At 35.0% G+C, this 22,830-nt stretch overlaps 1 protein-coding gene across 2 annotated transcripts in view; it reads left to right on the top strand.

Moving 5' to 3' along the window:
• The window catches only part of LOC124160670 (WD repeat and FYVE domain-containing protein 3), a 118,683-nt gene that overhangs the window by 70,994 nt on the left and 24,859 nt on the right, over window positions 1-22,830 (top strand). For both annotated transcript variants that reach the window (XM_046536634.1, XM_046536635.1), the window contains exons 29-42: window positions 3,971-4,119; window positions 7,714-7,924; window positions 8,801-8,974; window positions 11,271-11,472; window positions 11,911-12,124; window positions 12,445-12,537; window positions 12,791-12,947; window positions 16,133-16,300; window positions 16,605-16,733; window positions 17,655-17,836; window positions 18,156-18,276; window positions 19,276-19,486; window positions 21,263-21,441; window positions 22,350-22,684. In XM_046536634.1, coding sequence (XP_046392590.1) covers window positions 3,971-4,119; window positions 7,714-7,924; window positions 8,801-8,974; window positions 11,271-11,472; window positions 11,911-12,124; window positions 12,445-12,537; window positions 12,791-12,947; window positions 16,133-16,300; window positions 16,605-16,733; window positions 17,655-17,836; window positions 18,156-18,276; window positions 19,276-19,486; window positions 21,263-21,441; window positions 22,350-22,684 — 2,525 coding nt within the window. The remainder of the gene's footprint in view (window positions 1-3,970; window positions 4,120-7,713; window positions 7,925-8,800; window positions 8,975-11,270; window positions 11,473-11,910; window positions 12,125-12,444; window positions 12,538-12,790; window positions 12,948-16,132; window positions 16,301-16,604; window positions 16,734-17,654; window positions 17,837-18,155; window positions 18,277-19,275; window positions 19,487-21,262; window positions 21,442-22,349; window positions 22,685-22,830) is intronic.

Below are 22,830 nucleotides of genomic sequence, written 5' to 3'. Positions count from 1 at the left end.
CATAATATGTTCAAAAATAATAATCAACACACACATATCTTCTGCTTTTGCAGTAAAACTTGAATCACAAAAATAAAGGAGACTTGAATAGAATTCCTAAACATCAACAGAAAGTAAAATGAAAACAGCCAGAAAAAGGAATGAGAAAAATATTCATGGTACCTCTTGCTACATGTCCTTTTATCCCTCTATCGTCACCAGTGACCAAACTTTTGGAAACGGAGTAGCAGACAAATAGATAACACAAACGATGTGTGTAATACGCTGTGTTACCCGACAATGCCAGTGTTAAATTGCAGTTTTACAGTATTGCAATATATTTTTTAGTGTTGAATGCTGTATAGAAAGACTTCAGGGTTTTCATTTTCTTACCAATTCAAGTAGATTGTCCATGTATGGTCAAAATTGGCGATCTGAGGGGGAAAACACCTATTCAAATTTAGGTGGATTGACTCGTATGCATACATATGTAATATATGTAATGTAATGATTTATGAAAGCATTTTTCTTTAACAGTGAACTATATATGAGCGCAGCTAGGATTTAAGGTTGAGGGGGGTTGTATTATAATCATAATCTGGCCCTCTCTAATGATTTTTATTGAAATGTTGCCATGAAATTCATTTTTGAGGAATAGGGAGAGAGAAGTTGTTCTCCCCCATAAATCCCTACCTCTTTGCTTGCGCTCACGAAAATATATTTTTGGTTTCATTATTTTCTGTTTAAGGCCTGGAATATTAATATTAATTGCAGAAATACTTGTTTGCACCATTGTGTGAACTCTCCTTTATGTTATATAGTAGTGTAGGACTTCCATTCCTACCCTTAGTCTTGGAATATACTGAAGTTACTGACCAGTCACATTCCTTTCCTCTTTTCTGAGTTGAATTGAAATCTTTTCTCTGTGCACTTCTTGATATAATGTGGATATTTTTTTCCAGTTATTGAATATAATTAGCTTTCACTATTTTGAGATGAGAATATTGAATAGATCACTAAATTGCCAGCATCATCTTATCTTGATTAACATAAGTACATTCAAATGGTGACTCCTAAATAGGCTTTGCTTTTGGTTTGGAAGTGCATATGCAGATCAGGTGCTGTATTAATAATTATGCGTAACCCTATGATGCTAAGATATTTTTCCTTTCACGTAGTGGCTGGCCGAAACCTTACACCAGTGAAAATATTTGAGATTGAAAAAGCCTTTGGAAATGAAAAAAAGATAGAAACCATTGATTTTATGTCATGCATTATTTATTCCAGATATTAATAGTTTCACAAGTGAGTGAAGTGGAAGAAATATTAGGTGTTAATTGAAATAAACATTATTTAATAGTCATATGTATGAACTCTTCATTATTTTGTATTTGTGCCGGAAATAAACCAGAAAACAGCTAATATTTCATCCATGAATACACTGTAATTTTTCCTATGGAGCTTTATAATTTCAGTGCATAGATGATGATGATGAAAATGGCTTGCATGGATTTGCTCCTGCTTTATTTACTTATAAAAAAAATGAGCTGAAGCCCAAAGGGTGAATTTTTCTCATTTTAATGTCAATTATTACTCAAAATCTTGATTTATGAGTACCATTTTTATCATTCCACATTACATCTTTCCAAATATTTGCTGTTCACCCCTAATCATAATAGTATCCAATTTTTCATGTAAAATTTTCAAGTTTTCAGGAATTTATCTGCATTAGTGTAATTATTTTTATAGCTTACAGCTTTTTCTAATTTTTAGAAAAGACTACTGTTGTTGTGTTCATACTTAATCTGTTAGTTTCAGAATCCCTTCATCAGTGGTTGTGCAGAGGCAATTGAAAGATGGATGATTTTTCTCTTCTCAATTCAAAATTTAACTTTTGAAAGTACAAAATCATTAAAGATTTTGGGTTCTTGAGGCCAGAGCCGGCCTTTGGGTGGGGCGACCGCCCCAGGCCCCGCGCTTTGGGGGGCCCCGCGTTTGTGAAAAAAAATTAAAATATACGATAGTTTTGAAAACGAACTGCGTGATGGTATCATAACGGCGTAATTACGAAGTCTGAATTTGGGAGGGGAACACATACTTAGCCAGAGAGTGGTAGGGATTCAAAATGCTCGAGTTTGTAGATGGGGTATAGAGTTTAATATTTTTAGTGAAGGGCCCCGCACTGAAGGTTCGCCCCTAGCCCCGCACCTGGTAGGGCCGACCCTGCTTGAGGCTATTGGTTTATTGATAGCTTGAATTTTTCTGAAGATCTTGTTACTTTCTCTCCTCTTGATGCATAACTATGTCTACTTTGAAAGGGAGTAAAAATTATTGATTACAAATGCTCTATATAAGATGAAGTAAATGAATCAAATTTACATTAAAGTTATGAATAAGAATGGACAGAAAGTATATTTAAAATGGCAATCAATACTTAAGGTGCTATATTTGTCAATGCAAGTGTATTTACTCAGTTGAATGCCACAAGTGCTGAACATATTGAGCAGGTGAACATTAAAGGCATTTAAGAACCTATTTCTGAAAATCAAGCCTCAAATAATTGAATGTTACTATATTCAGGGCATGGCTATCTTCAGACAAATATGGTAGCCCAAGCATGAATTCAGTCATGTCTGGAAAAGGTTTTCATGGAAAGATATAGTTTCAAATGTCTAATTAAAAAAATGTATTACCCGTTTTGGTATCCAATCGTGAGCCATTAATACTGATCTAATATGTACTGTTAAAAATCATGAGCCCCTTTTGGTGTTAAATGGGTAGTAATTAAGGTAAGATTATGGTTAAAAACTTAGCTAATTTCACATGTATATAATTTTTGGTGACCAGTATCGCCGCAGTGCCAGGGATAGTCACAAGATGATGTTGTGCCAAACCATGAAAAACCAGTAGTCTAAAATTATATGCATATGTGAAATTTGTAAATTTTTTATTTAAAATGGAGTTAGTGAGGCCTCAAGCTATTAATTTTAAGGTTAGGGGTTCAAAGTTAAATTAATGTTCATCATGCATCAAGCTTTTATAAATATAAAGCTCCACAAAAATGAATTTGAACTTCTTAGATTCTTCAAATTGTATCTACTGTAAGTTGTATGCATTGTATCCCCCAGTACTCCTTGTTTTTTTAATGACTCACATTTATTAATTCTGATTTGTATTGCAGTCGGCCATTAAAATTTAATTCTGATTGCAATGAATTAAATTTTTGGAAATATATAAATAAATATCAATGAATATTTTGTGAGAATCACTGGTTACAGTTTTTACTTTCAACATTTCTTGTTGTGGTATTTACAGCGCTTCGGATTTAATGGTATTATTAAAACATTATCTTGTTTTGTACAGATATCTAAATTATCAACTTTTTTATTTGTTCATCCCAGCAATTCTTTGTAATATTTATCATCAAAATCAGTGTGGAATTCAGTGCACACATGCTTTATGCCACTTGTTGAGGATGTTTTATATTCCCTTTATAAATGAGCATATTCACCACCAAAGAACTTAGTAGCTCTTGGCAAACTAGATTCATAGTTTGGTGTCCAGCATTCTTTTTGGAGACTTGATGTGATGCACAAATGTTGCACCTGGCCCAATGTAATCAGTTTCACCTAGTATATATGTTTCTTTTCAACATTTTTATTCAATTTTATTGATGAATTCTTGTCTCATAAACTCGTATTCCGTTAATACCATATTTCACGGACCATATTACACCTTACTATTCATTTGTAATGCTTTGGAGCAATCATACAGATTCATAATGATTTTAAATAAGGGAATGGTAAGCGGATGAGCTGGGAATAAAATAATGACTGTTAACTTGTTTGATGAAATTAATGAGAGATAATCTCAATAAGCACTTACTGAGGCTTGCTATTATTGTGATGCTTCTGTTTTGGATTTAAAGTGAAAACATACTTTTCTAATATGTTACTGTATATTAAAAGGTGATATTTATTTATTTATGCAGTTGGATCTTGATACAATATGGAACTTCATGTATGGTGTTCCTGCAAGTCAATCAGTCACAAGTATTGCTGGGAGAGTGACTCTATGTCCTGAAGCGGTCATAAATATTCTGGGAATGGTTCGCACAATGCTCAACCAAGAAGGGAAAAGGTGAATGTGATTTCTTTAGCTTTATTATGTTAAAATATATTTGAGTCATTGCCATTCTCTGTTTTTGGTTAAAGAATAAATGAACTGTCACTAGTTTGATGACTCCTCCTCCAGTAGCTTTTAATGAAAGAGGTCTCAAAACAGAGGAGGTATCCATATTCATACTGAACCCTACCTACCCTATGCTTTGTCACGTGAAAGCCTTTAATCTTTATATGCTTAAGTGTCATATCTAGTGAATTATATCCTGAAAAAGTTCATTCATCTGAGACTTCTGGCCACTTTCTTTGATCCTTACTTGAACTTTGATATTTACTGTGTTTGCAAAATTCCAAGATGAACACTATTTTAGGACAATCCCCACCCCCTTATTTTAGAACTCTACTAGGAAACAAAATTATTATTATTGAGAAATAATTATGTACCATGTATTTCTGAATATAGTCCCTTCTCTTTTGTCCAAAATCTCTGGGAGATAAGTACAGCAAACTCCCGATTATCCGGACTGGTCCTTAATGCCGAAATGAGACCCAAAGGGAATTGGTACCGAAATAAATGGTACGAAAACCTGAAAATTTTCTCCCATCAGTACCTTGATTTAGGCTTGTTCAATGATTCAATTAAAATATCAATGGCATCAATTATAAATTGTGCTATGGTGACTCTGGATGCTAGTTGTTTCACCAGATACTTCAATTTGATGGTTAACCGATTTTTCATTATTTTTATTGGCGAGTTGACGATAGATTGTTAACTTATGCCCATGTGTGAAGTTCATTGAGTTGCTAATTGTATTCCTATTTTTGCAAAGCAATAAATTAGTTTACCTAGTGTAACGAGAAATGTTTTGTTTTTCTACTTTGTATTATGCCCCATTGTGGGAGCCAAAAATGTGAAAGATATTATTATAAATTAATACGCGAAATGCCACACATTGTGGATAAAGATATAGCACGAAAAACTATTGATTCTTTTACCTGGAAAGAAACCTCGATTGCGATATCTTCTCTTACCTTATATTTTAATTAATTGCCCCATCTTAATGACTTAGGAGTAATATTTGATTTCAAGCTCAACTTTACACAACATCTCAATTATATACAGGCAAAATCGTTTAGAGCTCTTGGCCTTATTTCGAGATTTGGAAAAAACTTTAATAGTATTGGAATTTATAAAGTGCTTTACACATCTTTAGTTAGATCTAACTGTGATTACTGTTCTGTCTTATGGTCTCCTTACTATGTATCTCACATTAATACTATTGAGTCTATCCAAAGGAAGTTTGTTCGTATGGTTTCGATAAAGTTAAGACTATTTGATAAGGACTATAGCTATTCTGCTATCTTGCCTCTATTTAATCTTCCTTCCATGTTTAAGCGGAGACAGTGCTCTAATATTATTTTCTTGTATAAGCTATTAAATAACCTCGTTGATTCCCCTGTCCTACTAAGAGAAATATTCTTGAAAGTTCCTTCTTATTCCACTAGAGGTGACAACCTTTTTGACAATAGCCATCACTCACGCAACTATACCCATTGTTCCCCATTGCAGCAAATAATGCGTGACGGCAATTTATGTCTCAAAGTGGACCTATTTTTTGATTCCTTACCTTCTGTAATGAGGTACCTGAAAGGATTACCAGATAAGATGTTTACTTAATACTTAATTACTTATTTAATATGTATACTATTGTCATTGTTGTGAAATCTTATAGCATTTTATAAAGAATTTTAAGCTTTGTAATTGGGCTTCAGCCCGTTAATTAATAAATTATGAAATCTTGCTCATCGGAAAAGAAAATACATGAAACATTACGTTTGCAATTTACTTGGCAAAATGAAATATTCAATTTACAGACAATTTAAATAATGAAAATAATTCCTTATAACCTTAGGTCATGACCAACTGTATATTCTAACTTAGACACAAATTTGGTATATGAATAATTATTCCTTCTTTTAAGTATATTGTCTCATTATTTGCCACACTTCATCACATAAACTTTTAACAAAATCCAGTTACTTGATAATAATAATAATAATAATACTTATTTTCCTGGAGATCTTGGTACATACATGTTCCATGATATATGGCACGTCAATGTTTAGTTACAAAAAAAGACATTTTAGGAAATAACAATAAACATTACCCATACAGAATATATTTACATAGTTAAATATTCGTCAATAGAATAAAATAAATGTATCAAAAAGAACTCCTTCACCTTAAATTTAAAACTAGACATTTTTTCCAAGCTCTTAATTATTCTAGGAAGCTTGTTGTATAGTAGTAGTCCCATGTTAAGGGGGGAAAGGCTGGTTTTACTGGTTCTGATGAACTTTACATGTAAATTGCTAGAGTTCCTGTTGTAGTGGTTGTGAATACTATCGTTGGTAGCATACAAACCAAGATTACGTTTAGCACAGATGATTGCACTCAGCATGTAAACACACGGAATTGGGAGAATGGATAGTTTCTTGAAAAGAGGGTGACATGGAGCTCTAAGGGGTGCACTCACATCAGTCTCACTATCTTCTTTTGTATTTTAAAAACAACATGAGCACAGGGAAAAGGGCCCCAAAAAAGGATGCTATAAATAACGTGGGAATAGAATTCACCATAATAGATTGAGATTAGCACTTCATTGTTATCTGTTGACCTAATCGAGCGAACCAAAAGGCACACTGCACAGAGTTTTTTTAAGTAGACTGGAAACATGGCTGTAAAGGGATATCAGTCACAAACTTAATTCTTGGCCAATTAAAACATCTTGCCTTATGGCTTCTTGTATCTTACATGAAAATAAAAGTTTATATTTACAACAATTATTCGACGACACAGGCTGGTTTGTCCCTCTGTGGTCAGGAAAATCCTCTCAGCCTGCATGGTGTTGATCCTTGGCGGGCCCTCAGCTTATTTTGGGTCTCGTCCTGTTGTAAAATCTCCTGTTCCTCTCCTTAATTCCAGCTCCTTCCTCAACTCTCCTTTTCTACGTGGGCTATGTCTCACATGATGCGACACTCAGGAAATTCCCTACACCAAAAAATTGCGTGCTCTCTCTTTGCATGTCCGTTCACTACGAGGGTTTGATCTACAATGCCCCTCGCACTCAGCTTCCTGCTCCAACCTTCCCACTCCCTTTTTTTGCCAACGCTTCTACTCCTCAGGTCTCTCGTTTATTCTCAAAATTCACAATATGGTGGGTCCCTTATTGTTATTGTAAACCATGAGGTGGTAAAAGAAAAAATGGCAAGGTCAGCATTATGTTACACTAGGCTTTAATTATATCAAACTATCATTGTATCTATAACTCTCTTTAATTATATCAAACTATCATTGTATCTATATATATGTGGATAAGAATAAGTTGGAAAATTTTCTTATCCTGTACTCATGGCTCATTACTTGCATCATGTGAGTGAAAAAAAATGTGGTGTAGTTTTTCTATCCAAAGTTCCAAAATTATATGGCTTTTTCATTCCTAAGTGTTGATATTTACCTGGTAAGAAATACCTTGTATGTATTACATTTTTCTGTGTGGTATTTGTGTTGCATTATTTTTATTTTTGGATTCACATTTTTTGTTGTTTTCAGTCCTGACAGTTTACCAGAGTGGTTGCGTGACTATCCTGTGACAATAATCCAGTTCCTGTTCTTCTTGTATCATAACATGGCTGATTTTATGCCTGTCTTTATGAGTGGAGAAGTCCTTGGTGCATTGGCATCTACTCTTTTCCCTCTTCCTCATACCTCTGGAAGTGCTGCCAGCAGTGAAGCATCATCACCTATTGAAGATGAAGTGAAGGTATTTCCTTTTCTTTATTTTTTAATTTAAATCTTGGTGTTTAAAATTTTAAGCGATTTAATTAAGTCATTCCTTATCAAGGAAATTATATGGTGGCATAGGCGGATCCAGGGGGGGGCACGGGGGCACGTGCCCCCCCCAGACCCTCAAAAATATGCAAGATTTTTAATACGGTCCCATTATCATTGCGTTCGTTTTGTATTACGAGGTATCCTTGTGCCCCACCCAGAACAAAATCCTGGATACGGCCTTGCTTGTGCCCCTCCCAGAAAAAAATCCTGGATCCGCCCCTGTATGGTGGAATTATTTTTTAATTCTTCTTCTCACTCACTTCTCTGCTCACAGTTCTTTTGACTTGCATTCTGCTATGCTCTTTTATTTTAATGAGTAATGGTAGCATTTAATTTTAAATTGTTGAATATTGGTGTGTTAATTGAAATTCAGTATAATCTCAAAATACAAAGTCATCAATTATCCTTGTAAATAAATTATAGTGAAATAAAATTTCATTTCATCTCGTTTTTACTGTTTATGGCAAAGTTTAATGGTATTACTAGGAAAGATTATTTGAGGTAGGATTCTCAAAATGGCAGGTACATTTTTCATCATAAAACAAATGTAAATTGGATTTTTGCTTGGAAATGGTCTCATAGTTTGCCTAAATTTCAACCCAATTTTGAAAAGGAAGTGATCATATAGTTGCATGACTTTACATCAAACCTTCAGTTTAAGAAATTTTTTAATATCATGTCTCCTGTTATTGATATTTTAATTTAATGGTATTTCTGAGATGAGTATCGTGCATATTTTGCTTTATCTTTATTTGTTCAAAAATATTACTTGTCCCATGTAAGAAGGATATTACTCTTTATCTAGACTTGCCCTGGAAGTGAACCCGCAGTGATGGTCAGATCACCATCCAAGGATACTGGATTAACTAACCATCCAGCCAAGAAATTTGTGATGGACTTCCTCCGTGTTATAGTTGTAGATTCCCTTTCCTTACCAACTTCTGGGAAAGGTCCTCCTGCAATTGATCTCGTTCTTGATGTAAGTAAATAGCATTTTGAAATAACCATGAATACCTTTTGTGATGCATTAATGGTAGCTCAAGTTTCTTATAATTTCTCTTGGGGAAGTTGTGTTATTAATCATGCATATTTTCTGCATTTTTTATCAGTACAGGCATCCCCCGAGTTACGTAAGAGATGCGTTCTGGCAGACTCTGCGTAAGTCGAAATTTACGTAAGTCGAACCTTTGCGTTAATGCTTCAGAGATTTCGATCGGCGCGGTGATATTCTCAGCGGAGAAATGCGCTGTAAATTCTCGGTGAAGTTTCATTCAATTCACTGCGATATTCATGAACTCTTCCGCGTATTCTTACGTTATTAGATACAAAGTCGATAAACATTAATATAGTCTGAGAGTTGCATCTCGAGCATTGCCAATCAAAATGCGTAGGATTCGGGAAAGTACGGTATCTCAGCGCTACATTACTAAACTGAATACTTAAATTGATTTATTATGTTATACTGTGATCTAAGGGCCCAAAGAATGCATTGTCTACCTACCTATAATCATTATATCTTCTGCCTTTTATATATTACGTTGATCGATGAATCTGGTGGTTTCACTGTATCAGTTAATACACGTAGGAGGAGTGTCTAGGATTACGAGGAAATAACACACAAAAAATACCAGTAAATTACTATATTCTTAGATACATTCACATGCACATGCACTCCGTCTTTCACGCACGGAAACATACTTTCATTCTCTCATATCTCAATAAAATAACGTGTAAATATCATCATTTGAATATTTACTTCGCTGAAAACATCGAAGAGTATTTCCAAAGCACGACGCTATTTAAAAGTGAGCTTTTATTCAGCCAACTCTGTCATTAAAGTGCAACAAAGTTAGTGGGGAAAAGCTTTCAATGACGCAATATTCATTTACAGTTGCACAAAATATGAGAGAACGAGAAAATGCAGCTTAATAAAATCTTCCGCCAGAAACATGCAATTACGCAATTAATATCGTTTGTCAACTTTTTCTTAACTTTTTCGCGGCGTTCAATGCCAACACTCAAAATTTCAATGCCGTTACGTGGGTACTTAACAATTCTTTTCCGCAATAAAGATTTCTGCTTGAACTTCATTTTCTTTTAATTCCACAGATGGAAATGTCCAAACTTAAGGATATAATTTTTAAATAGTTGAAAGTCGGAGCTCGGGTGTGCATGCTGTATAATAAGTTGTATCGTACAGGAATGAGCGCAACCACATCCATCGCTGGAACTGCAAATTTTCACGTTGATTGCTGACTTGGGATTTATAAGCGATTTTTCTACAGAAATTAATAAAAATTCCTTCGAGGAATGACAAATATGGGTCACTTTGATATTTTTAGCACGTAAAAAACTTGATAACTATTTGATATTTTTTCTACCATAGGTTGTACAAGCGAATACCTACTTCTTCGCGCTCTCATTCGAAAATTAACGTAATTATTTGAAATACGGTTATCACTTATGTAAGTACGGATTTACGTAAGTCGAGACATACGTAACTCGGGGGATGCCTGTATAACCTTATTTTTTCATGGAACTGGTCGATTTATGCATGCATGTATGGCATTTTTTTAATTGTGCAATTCAAGGCATAACTGTTCTCCACTGTGTAGAGTGGGGTGATACTATGGTGTGAGAGAGATGTCACTGTGATCTTAAAAATATAGGAAGCATTTTAAATTCATGGTTAAATTTTAAATCCATGTACTGAATAAAATAAGAAGAACATAAAAATCAGCTCTTTACTGCTTTTAACGAAATTAGGTTTGAAACCTCAAGTGATCCAATTACTAGGCTTCAATCGACATTTTATTTCTAAATCCAGCGGAAATGATAAAATAAGGAGGATATATTGTTGAATTGATAGTCATGGAAATTTGTGTGTTTCATCCAAATCGAAAGACCATTATGAATCTGAACTACACTCTAAACACTCCTGACGCAAGTGATATTTTAATAACTCTTTTTCTTTACATTCCCTGCCTTATGCCGATTTAATGCAGATTTCGGGGTGGCATATGTTGTGACTGCATAACTAGCTCTGTTACAGGGAAATCTCGCAATTTCTCATGTTTGTTCATTTTTATATACAAGCATTTATTCACTATTGATCATAACAAACTGTGCTTTATGATGCTGTAAACATTCTTGTGTTGTTTGAGATTGATGAATTTTACTGCTTTCCCTCTAAATGAATCTATTTGGTTGTGTCCTTAAACACCTCCATTTGTTACAAGTGCATTCTTGCTTTCAACATGTCTTAATTTTTTTAGGCATCACCCGATAATTCTAGCAGCACACAACAAGGACGTTTTCAAACTGATGTCCTCGGTACCCTTATGGAACACCTATTGGCTGCTGATGTTTTAATTGGTGAACAAGCTGCTCTTCCTGTTGTGCCAGGAGGTAGCTTGCATCACATTGCACCGAATGTTTTCTACTTGGCTGGTAGAATTGTTGATAAACTCTGGCAAGGTAAATTCCTGCACTTGGAATTAAAGTGAAATAGTATAAATTTCTTTTGACTGGTATTCAAATAGTCATTTGTTCAAATTTAGTTGACCACTGTCATGTTTACTCATGATTGGAAATGCTTGTTTGTTTTTAAAAGTAATGCTGTTTTGTATTTATAAATAACAGGTAAGGTGGAATGCTTCTCCAAATATAATCCCCCCATTTTTTTCTAAAAATCTCTTTGAGAGAAGTAAAAGGGAAACTAATAACAGGGTAACAAGTGGTGGAGGCAGCCTGAACACATGTGTGGATATATTTTTACCTCCCTTGTTTTTTTGGCCATGAATTTAGGAAAATAATTACATCCACAAATCAGCACATGATAACAATTTTTTTGACTTTAGTTTATTTAGACAAGATTTTTATTCTTATCTTGGAAAAATTTCACCTTTTTTTCAGGAACGTTCTCCAAGGACCCTCATGAAGTATTTGATTTTGTCGTCAAATTAATATCGCAAGCCAAGCGACGCCCTGCCACGTTAGCCACATTCTCCCTTGAGGGAATTTATCACTGCCTTAATCGCACAATTTTGTTCCTTTTGTCACGGCCAACTCATTCTATTGCCGATCAGATGTCGGTTCTTGAAGCTCTTCACAAATTAACCACTCACAGGTAATGTAAGAAATTTGTCAAACATTTCAATTAAAACAGTATTTTATGGTATCTTTGATGGATACTCAGTTCATTTATGTGAAAACTGCATGCCTTGCATAGTTGGCAAAGAAAAATTTCTTTTCTTTGCCTACTATGTCTAAAGTGTGAGGAATACGTAACTTGTTTCAAAACTATCCATTTCATTTAAAATCATTTATCATTACCTAATTCTTTACATTGGTTTTGATCTAGCTGAATAAACTTCATCGGGAGTTCTTTGTATTTTCAAGAACCTGGTAAAATTCCCGCCTGTTATTTGTTGTTTTTTTTCATTTTAGGGGACTCATTTTTGGAGCTGGTAATCATGAATTGGAATTTATTGGGTGTCTCACGTATTGCTTACTCCAGTTGACATCAGAAATGAAAGTCGCGTAAGTATGCTTGCATATTCTTTTGCATTTCCAACTTTTTGTATTTTTTTGTAAATCCATGGTTTATTAAATATTTCTTTATTTTTGCATGAATACCACATATTTTAAAACTGAAATTTCATACTTTTTGAGAGTGCTTTTAGAAATGTATTCTCTTATAAGTTTCAAAAATAATGATCAATTTAAGTATTGTGCTTCTAAATCAGGAAAAAAATTGAAAGCCACTTCATATGTATCCATGCTTTTGTTTCAGAATGGAAACTAATATCAAAACAACATGGTATGTCAATCCGAATGTTGAAGAAAGTGAAGATAAACTTAATGCTCAGCAGGGACAGAATCTGATGGCCGTTGCAGCCAAGAGAGTGTGGGATGAAATGTACATTTTCAAAAAGACTTCTATTGAAGAGGTATGGCAGTATTTTCTTATTTAATACTTCTGAACTAGTTGTTTATCTCAATCACCATCATCACAGTTAGTCTGATTGTGAAGGCAGATTTATTCAGAATATTTTTCTAATTACTGCAGCCTCTCCCCCTTCCCACATGAATTTCTCTCCTATATTCAGCATTAAGCCTAATTCTATTCGTACATATGACAAACGCTCTCTTCTTGCCCCTTCCTCATTCACCTAAAATCATGGTTTTAGTATCCATTCTCTACTTATAACTTGCTCCATTAACATCCTTTGTCCCTCGCCTTATCATCTCTGGCGATTTCCTCTCCTTACCCACTTTAGAGGTTCATCATGAGCAGCCAAAAATAACACATCCTAATACATGTAAGACCCAAATTAGTACCAAATCACTGTAGGTGCTGGCAATAAATAAGCAAATACAACTATGCTAATGGAAAGATGGTCCTTGGTGATGGAGGTGAGGCTCGGGAGCAGTTCCATTTTAGTATTGTATCTCATCCTCTGCACCAGCCCAGGGTACCGTTTATCCTCCCGAGAAGAGGTCTTCTGTGCTAGCTCTCCCCCAGATGGCACCTTATTTCTGTGGTTGTACGCACTAAAAAAAAGTGAAGCGCCAGTGGTAGTGGTTACCACTACATGCACATTGTTTACGATTTACTTGTGCATTTACCTCCATTTGTGGCTCATCTTTTCCATTCTCCTCCATATATACATCTTGAGTAAATTCTCACTCTCTTTCCTTATCTACCACACTTCTTCACTGAAAATACCCGACTCAATATCATGTGTTTCTGTACTTTCTTATGTCGCTACCCTTTCGTCAGGTCGTCATGTTCTTTGCTCAAAAACACATGATAAATGGTGTAAAACCTCAACGTTTTAGTCTTACAGTCAGCTATTCATATTATATTTCTTCTCATCTTCCTTAAATAAAAATTTGTACTCTTAAAATCATATAGCCAACTCTTTCCTGGCCTTCTTTGCATTCTCCTTGGCATACGCATTAAACAACAAAGGGCACTTATTTACAGTCCCAGACAGAAAATCTTACCACTTGAGTAAAAATTTTATATACGATGGTGAAAAGTCTCGGTTTGACGGCAAATTGGCAATACCATTGAACTTCGGTCCCACTGTAAATACCAACAGACACTCCAAGCATCTAGCAAGGCCCATCTTCCTAGCTGGTTTAAAAGTGTTTTGAAGCCCATTAAAGAAGATGTTATGATTTGTGAGTTTTATGATAGGGTGCTGGTCTAAACTCTCAGCACCTGTGCAAGTTGATAAATTTTTCTTAAGCCATCCTTTCCTCCAAAGAAAGCATTTTTGTGAATATCTCATAGCAGAATATGTCGGAAGAGGAAAACCAATTTTGCTTAACTATTATTTGTTGTGTTAAATATTTTCCAATCCGTGATCAATCCTGGATAGCCAGGATGTCCGACAATAATGCTTTGCAGAAGAGACAGTATGGTGAGGAGTATAGGCCATGTGCTAATTATTTCATTCCATGATTAACCCACAAGCGCCTGATATTTTTACACAACTGAGCGCGTGGTGTACTTTGCCCACGATATATGCATGTGCATATATGCATATGCATGCAGTATTTTTATGATAACACTCGATTTTTGTTAAAATTTATCTTTATTTGTAGAACTTAGTCCAAGCTTGTACATTTATAGGTGATGCAGATATAAAGGTAGGCAGGTGGTACATGGCTGGTTGCGCGGCATAATTTATATGCCACTGGTGTCGGGTTCCTCTTGCCGGTCTAAAAAGAATGACTAAAATACTTTGTGTTTTAAAAATTAACCCTATAGACAGTCAAAATGACATTGTAATTTGTTCATTTTTAATGTAATAATACCAAAGGCCATACAAACAAAGCAAAGCGCGTGGAACACGGCCGGTCACATGGCGTACTTTGTGTGCCGCATGTGTCGATTCCTCTTGCTGATCTAAAGATAAATTAGCTACAATACTTCGAGATCTGAAAACTTGCACTATGGACAGTCAAAGTGCATTGTAGGAATACACGAGACCACTGTAGACCAGAATGTACGTACAATGTTGAAATATTTGGTTTTCCAAGATTGGCGTACTTTATATGCAAGCCCGCCCACTCGAGGGTTAACAATGGAGGTGAACTTTACTAGACAGTGCCTTGTTTGTGTTTTTTTCCACTGCTAAAATCTTTGCTGCCCCAAAAAGCATGCTGAAATAAAATCAGTGAACTGCTTCAGTTATTTGTTAAAAAATAATTTGGTGGCCTTGCTCTATGCTTGGAGTGTCTGATATTATTTGCAGTGGGGCTGTAGTTCAGCTGTGCGTCCAATATGCCGTCGAGCCGAGAGTCAGAAAATTTTTGGCTCTCAGGAGGTATGACTTTGTGTCTGGAACTGTGCATCCTTGTCTTATAAAATGGCCTTTAACTACTGACTCTGATTTTACATTGGCTACCCTCATTTGTGCAGTTGGAGGCGTATTGCACACGGGAACACTCAATGAACGAATCATTTGTTCCTATAATTCATACCTTGTTTCATGAAAATGTTCATTGGCTTCATGTTTTTCACTCAATCAAACAAGATTTCAAAATTTAAAAAGCAGGAAAATATTGAGGTTGCGCTCACAGGACTGCTAGAGCCCTTTACGTTAGTGTCCTCATGTGAGATTTATCTAATAATCCTACTGTCCCTGCATTCAACTATTTTTTGTCCTCTTCTTACTGGATCAGTTCTCCTGAAATTGACAATTCAAGTTTCCTTTTCACATACCCTGTGGATAATTAAAAGAAAAAATTTCTCTTTTTCCCAGCATTTACCTACTTGTTCTATAATGCATAGCTATTTTCTGAATCAATATGTCATAATTTTTAGTATCTAGAAGGATTTTTTTATAAACTTTGTATTAAATTTGACTGTCAATAATTTACTGTGTAATGGTAGTATTGTTTGTGATTGCAATTGATTTGGGGTTTGAATTTGTTGCTACAACAATTTAAATGTATTTTTTATTGATTAAGATGATAAATTTTAGTTGGGTTAAGGTTGCTTTAATACTAAGCTAGCATTAGAAAGTCAAAGTGCATGTTGGACTCTTATCTCCTTTCACTTTGAATTAAATTTAGCGAAAAAAAAATTAATACCAACGTTTTTTATATTCTGTTTTAGGTATTCAAAATTTCCCTAAATCCTGGGACAAACAAAGGGCCTCCTGATCTTGAGTCTATCAGAGATCAAGTGTTTGAGTCAGCAAACCGGATTTGGGTTAATTATGTAGAAATGGAAAGAAAGTCATCTTACCGAATTCCATGGGAACTTCAGAATCAAATACAATCTGTAAGTTAAGATTTAATTCTCTGTATTAATAAAAAAATAATAACTTGGTTATAGTTTCTATAATGGTAAAAGTTTGTGTGCAGCATGTATGATTTATGGCTGCAGTAATGATAGGATAAAAAAAAATCAATTCATTCAGTAAACAGGACTGTTTTGGAGAGGTTATTGCCATACCTGGTGAAAGCCAGGTTATGCTACTTACTTGATATGTTAAGTTATTCATTATTCTATTGCTCTGAGGTGTCAGTATTATATTCTTCAATGAACAATACAATATTACCTATTTTTTGTGCAAACCATACAGAAAATACAAAAGGTGACTGGTGGTCTTACTCGTCTTGCCAACCGTACCAAGGTGAAAAAGGAGGCATCAATTGTGAGTGATGTGACAAAGAGGCCGGGGATAACTGGCTATTCAGCTGCTGCTCTGAAGGTAAATAATGTGTGTTACCTTTCATCTACTTGACTGAATGCTCTGATAAGCATTTCTTTTGTACATGACTTTTTTTATGTACCATTTGTAACTCTTTATCCAGTACTCAAAAATACATGTACAATTTTTCCTTTGTACATAGTTTTTACATATAGTCACTTTTTAAGATTGTGTTAGGAGATTTCAGTGCTATTTGAGTGGCACCCTGGCAAAACCATTCAATAATGTTTAATTTTACTTAAACTACATGCATAATGATATAGTCAAATTACACAAAATTATGCAAGATATAATGAATCATGACTCTGGAAAATTTTTACTGTGAGAGACATTGCTGCGATAGTAGGCACAGCATTCAATGGCAGTAATTTTGACTACCTCTGCGCAACGATTGAAAATGTTGTATTGTCTGAGGATTTTGCCGGAGAGTTAATTTGAAAATGATCTTTGTTTGGAAAAGTGTAATTTAAAAAAATAGTAATGGCATTGTGGTTAAATTATAAAGGCGAATGTTCTTGAGGGGAAAAATTTGGGGAATTGTTAAAATACGATGATGTGTAAAATCCAAGCTGCCACTGCAAAAATGGTTAGTGGTGATGTCATTAAATGGGTTGAACTGGATAAGAAAATGAAATCATGTCCCTAGCTATTTGAAACCAGACCGGTACTTTAATTTAGAGCCTGAAAAAAATATTCTTTTACTCTAATTGCTTCCAAAATGTGATATTTATTGTGTCACCTCTTAATCCCATTATCATGCTATTTATTATATTTTTATTTTCATGGATCCATTGATTTCTGACCCGTCATGAAAAAGATTTTGTAGGGAATGTCATAAAATGGACAAGTTAGTTTTTGAGATCTCATTCATGATGTAATAAATGACTGTTCATGAAATTCAGTGTCATACATATATTGCAGGTGGAATCAGCGCAGTGGACACTTGCTCATGTGGCTTTAGTCCGTGAGTTGACTGAATCTCAACTTCGTCACTATGCTAGAGTACAGCAGCACGAACAAAAGTTTGTTTTGGATGAGTGGCTGAATACTGAAGCAGAACTAACCAGGGAGAGAGGATTGTGGGGACCAGTTGTTGGCAGCAGGTATGTTACATTTATGTCATCTGTCAGTTAACTTCTTTGATTGTCATTTGTTTGTTCAGTCATTGATGTATTAGCACACTATTATGGGGCTGTTAGGCTGCACTTGCTCTGGGACCTGGTGGGGAAACAAAAGGGGCCAAGGAATTGTAAGAGAAGAGAGGGACTATGTCTTTGGGGTCAATCCACAGCTTTGGGGCTTGTAGGCATCTGCTTAATTTGTGTTATCAGTAATCTAGCTGTGCATTCAGTACTTCTGGCTCTTTGAAACAGTGGGCTTGAACCTGTAATACTTAACATGGGTAATTTTTTTCTATTGCAGGCTTGACAAGTGGATGCTTGATATGACCGAAGGACCTTGTCGTATGAGAAAAAAGCTGATGAGGAATGATCTCTTTTACATCCATTATCCTTACCGACCAGAATTAGATTATGGAAGTAATGTAAGTATTAATTTTGTCTACATCAAAATTTTATTAAAAAATTATTGATCTGGAATGTATTTTATGCCTTTTTTTCTTAAGTTTTGTGGAATTATAGAAAACCATTGGGTAATTTTTCCAGTCATATCTAGATTTGCATCTGAAATAATAAAATTGTAGATGAGGTCTAGAAACTAACTCTGTTGAAGCATTGATACTTTGAACTTCTGGTTGGCTTGATTAAATCACATAAGTTAGGTTTAAGCTCAGGTGCTGTCAAACCTTGGCTCAAAATATAATTCTCCAAGAAATAAAATAGTTTTGATGATTCCATTGTCAGTTTCAAATTTCTCGTGAGTATTTATCCAGTGCAGTTCATCAAATGGTGTTACTTTATTGCAAACATCATGTGGGGATATCAAATATGCTTCAAAGTTGGCTATGTTAAAAAAATATTCTCTTAATTATGTTTTTTTTTGTGGAACTTGGGCTATTTACTAATTTTGATGACCTTCAAGTCAATCTGTATATAATTTCCATAATGCCAACAATTTTTGTGAAGAGTAACATCACTAGAAAATTTTCCCATCAATAAATAGATTTTTTAATGCAGAGGTCGGTAGTGAATTTTCTATGAACTTCAGAAAATGTTTTTTTTTTAATTCGAATAACCACTGGAATATCTTGAAATATGTTTTCTAATTTATCTTAGACTTCATTTCCATTTCACCTTGACACTCATGCTATGAGTTGCTTGATAATTATCTGATTTGCTGGAAATGTCTTCCTTAACAATTTTGATTCCTTTGGTAAATGAGCTCTGGTTCACCTTCTAATGCAACTTCTTAATTGAAAAGTTCTTATATTTTTTACTATAATCCTCAATTCTAAACCTATTGTGAGAAGATCGACGTAAGATTTTGATGCCAATCATGAGGTGACATATTTTCCATATTTATAAGTGTACTCCTTATTCGTTCTGCCTCTTTGTGTTTTTTAAATAATAACATTTTTTTGCAGCGGGCGCTCAAGTACAAAGTAGCCACAAGTTATGACAGCAAGGAATATTACCAGAAATATCGTCCTCATGCTCTATTTGAGCGGGGTGATAGAGGAGATATGATCATAACAGATTCACTGCCATCTCCCCAAGTTTCAATGGATGATCACCAGATGCAGTCATTTTCAGAATCTCATGTCACTGAAATTGGGGAAGATTTAAGAGAAATAGGTAGGATTATTTGTTTTATTAATTGTGAAAACTAAAAAGTAATTGATACTTTTAATTTTATATATGAAGAGGTTAGAAGCCAGGGGTCACAAGTGATATTTTTTTCTAAAAAGAGTTAGATACAGAAATTAGAAAAATAAAACCAACAGGATCAACTGCAGTAGACGCTCGTTAATATGAACAACGTTATTACGGAGGTCTTGTTATTACAAAGCAAATAGTTGGTCCCGACGAAAAGGCCTGTCTAATCCATAGTAAAAGAAACATTATTACGAAATTACGAAACTCAGTCCCGGTCTTGGCAGTTTCAAAAAGAACTTTATTACTAAGTTCCACGGGTAAGCAGCGGCATTCAGGAGAATATGCACGATGATACGTTATAATCATTGCACCACGTTTAAGTTCTCCTCGTGCACTGTACTTAAGAGCATCAATTATGGTTCTTTCTTCAGTGGGAGATACTTCAACATGCAGGCAACATCATATTATAAGCTTCATTCCTGTGGAGTCACGGTTACTCACTCATTACCGCTCATAAATTGGGTGTAAATTAAGTCCTCTTCAAAAAAAAATTCTATTTACGAGCTTTCAGAGATGTGAACATTCGCAAAATTCAAGCGTGCCCGAAATTTCAAATTTTGTTTGCCGGAGTTGGCCAGTGCGACGAGGTGTGGCGTAGAGGAACTCGCACTTCGGGCATTATCTGAACAAAGGATTATTAAATCAGTTGTGAAGTCAGGGACTGTTCAGCATTTCACCCGTTCTTCCTTCCCGTGGATAGCCTTCTTTTATCGGCTCTAGCTGCATCGCAATCTTGAGTTAACACACAGTTGTAATGCAGTGTTGCATTCTGCAGGATAACCGCACATTTTAATGCCTTATAAAGGTTTATCAACTTACAAAGAAAGTATTGGAACGCATCTCGATCCTATACCAAGGACCTACTGCATTTGCGAAGATATCAACTATCAATTATGTCATGCCACATTCCTCTGTGGATAAAACCAAACGAATGTTCTTGTTTTTATATATTTGTGCATAATTTAATCGCGGATATTATACACATGACTGAAGCTCTGAGACAAGAAATTTTGACAGGTTTTTTTTTGCAATGATTCCTAAAAGAAACGTTCATACGAACTTCGTTATTTTGAATCTCTGGTTTTTCAGTCCCGCAAACTTCGTAATAATGAGAGTTTACTGTAGATATGTATTTAGTCGTGCATTTGATTTTCCACTCGATGTCAGCACAGACTTACCCATATCCCTTGGCCACCAAGTTTTTGTATATTTATTCTATCAATTTCTGTATCAAACTCTGTTCAGTAAAAAAATCACTTGTACCTCTTGGCCTCCCACCCACTCATATATGTATATATGTATTTCTTTGATATTAGAATTAACCCATTTCTACGATCCTGAGGCTATATGATGTTTTTTATGAGTCTAGTTTAAATAAAAAATGTGTTCACAGACTGCAGAGTAATAATGTAGCATCAAAAATCACACCAGAAAAGTGAATTATTCAATAGAAAGAAATGCAGTAATTGTTTTGATGTTTTTGCATGGGCAGTGTTAATCAGGAGGGCTGTGATGCTTGTGGTTTGAGGAAAATTCCTCATTGCTCCTCACATAAACGTTTTGATGTTACGACCAACATGTTTCCCTAGCAATCGGTCTACTGTGTTCATAATCAATGTTCATTATGCTGAGTGATACTTATTATTTATTTTTAATTTAGTTCATTGTTTAATTAATATTCTATTGTTCCTGCAGGATTTCAGGGCCTTAGGAGTGCACTTGGTAGACCAGGGGTCAACCGATCTGTCTCTGAGTTAGATGATGATGTGATGGGAGATGGAAGTGAGGAACAAATTGAAGGAAGTGAAACAGATGCGGATGAAGATTCTTTGGATAAGCAAACCTTATACAGGCTTCTTGAACAAAAAGAGAAGGTAAGTATTATCTTGAACAAAAAGAGAAGGTAGGCTTTTTCATATTTTTTTGTAACATGTCATAATCATTGCTCTTCAATTAAAATCTCTCCTGAAGAATTTACTATTTGATAATAAAAATAGTCTTATTTTTTCTCCTATATCAAAATGTTTGATCCTTCCAATGATATGAATGATCTTTGTGATGCAATGTAAATTCCATTTCTACGATAGTTTCATCAAGTGTTACACAAAGGATGCTATTACTATTATGTTTGTCCACAAACCTATGAAAACGTTAACAAATAACTATCACTCTGATTGCAATGGTCAATTTTAAAGTATCAGTCTTCACTGTAGTAAAATTTATGGATTTATGGCATGTATAGCAATGAGTGGTCTTTTGTGAAAATTTCATTCCTACATTCTTCTTATCCATTATCGAGTTGAGGCTAACATGGTACATATTAGCATGTTTATATTTTACCAATATCATTATTCTCTTTGCTCACATCCTTTGGTTTTATCCAAGGTAACTTTTACTGTTAGCTCTGACTCTTAAAAGTCGTAGAATGACATAAACTTCTTTTTCAGTTTCATTACATGTACAGTGATACGAAGGAAATATAATTGAGTGTTCTGTATCCATGTGAAAAATAGCAACACTTATATGCTACCAAGCTATTGATATGCACCTGTTGATACGAAATTGTAAATACACTCCAATGACTCCTCCACTACATGCACAATGACCTACCTTGTATTTGTTGTGCCACAACCTTGTCTGTTGGTCAGCTCCCAAAATTTGTTATTTCAACTATTTAAAACTCATCAGTTTTCACGCAACCTTGGCAATTATCCTTCTTTCCAGTGCTAATTTTTATGCCATGTTGAGGCTGACCGTGGTATTTCCTAATTTTCTCCCACAGATAAGCCATGTATTCAGGTGTGCACGAATACAGGGTCTGGATACAACAGAGGGTCTCTTGCTCTTCGGTAAGGAGCACTTCTATGTAGTTGATGGTTTAACATTCCTGAAGTCTACAAGGGAAGGTCTGGAATCTTCAGAGGGTGTCGGTGTTGTTGGAAGTGCTATGGCTATTGGAAATAGCATTGGAGGAATGGGTCTGCCATCTTATGGGGCCTCACAAATGACCTCGACAGCTATTCATGACCCAATTTTACCAAGTCCTGGTGGTGGACCTGCTAATTCTCAACCTACTCAAGCAAGGCAGTGCTCTAAGTTTGCCTATGAAGACATAAGGTACCTTGAGATTTTTTTCTCATTTTACTAGAAAATATGGTTATGACGCCCACCAACAAAGGTCATTTCTTCGAAAAAAAAGCCACTGTTTTAGCCTCCCCCAGAGTTAATCTTTCGGTATGTTTTTGAAGAGAGTAGAAAGTGGA

The sequence above is a fragment of the Ischnura elegans genome, chromosome 6 (assembly GCF_921293095.1).
Source record: "Ischnura elegans chromosome 6, ioIscEleg1.1, whole genome shotgun sequence".
Lineage (NCBI taxonomy): Eukaryota > Metazoa > Arthropoda > Insecta > Odonata > Coenagrionidae > Ischnura > Ischnura elegans.
Note: the sequence above shows the minus strand (reverse complement) of the source record. Positions and strands in the feature narration are given on the sequence as shown.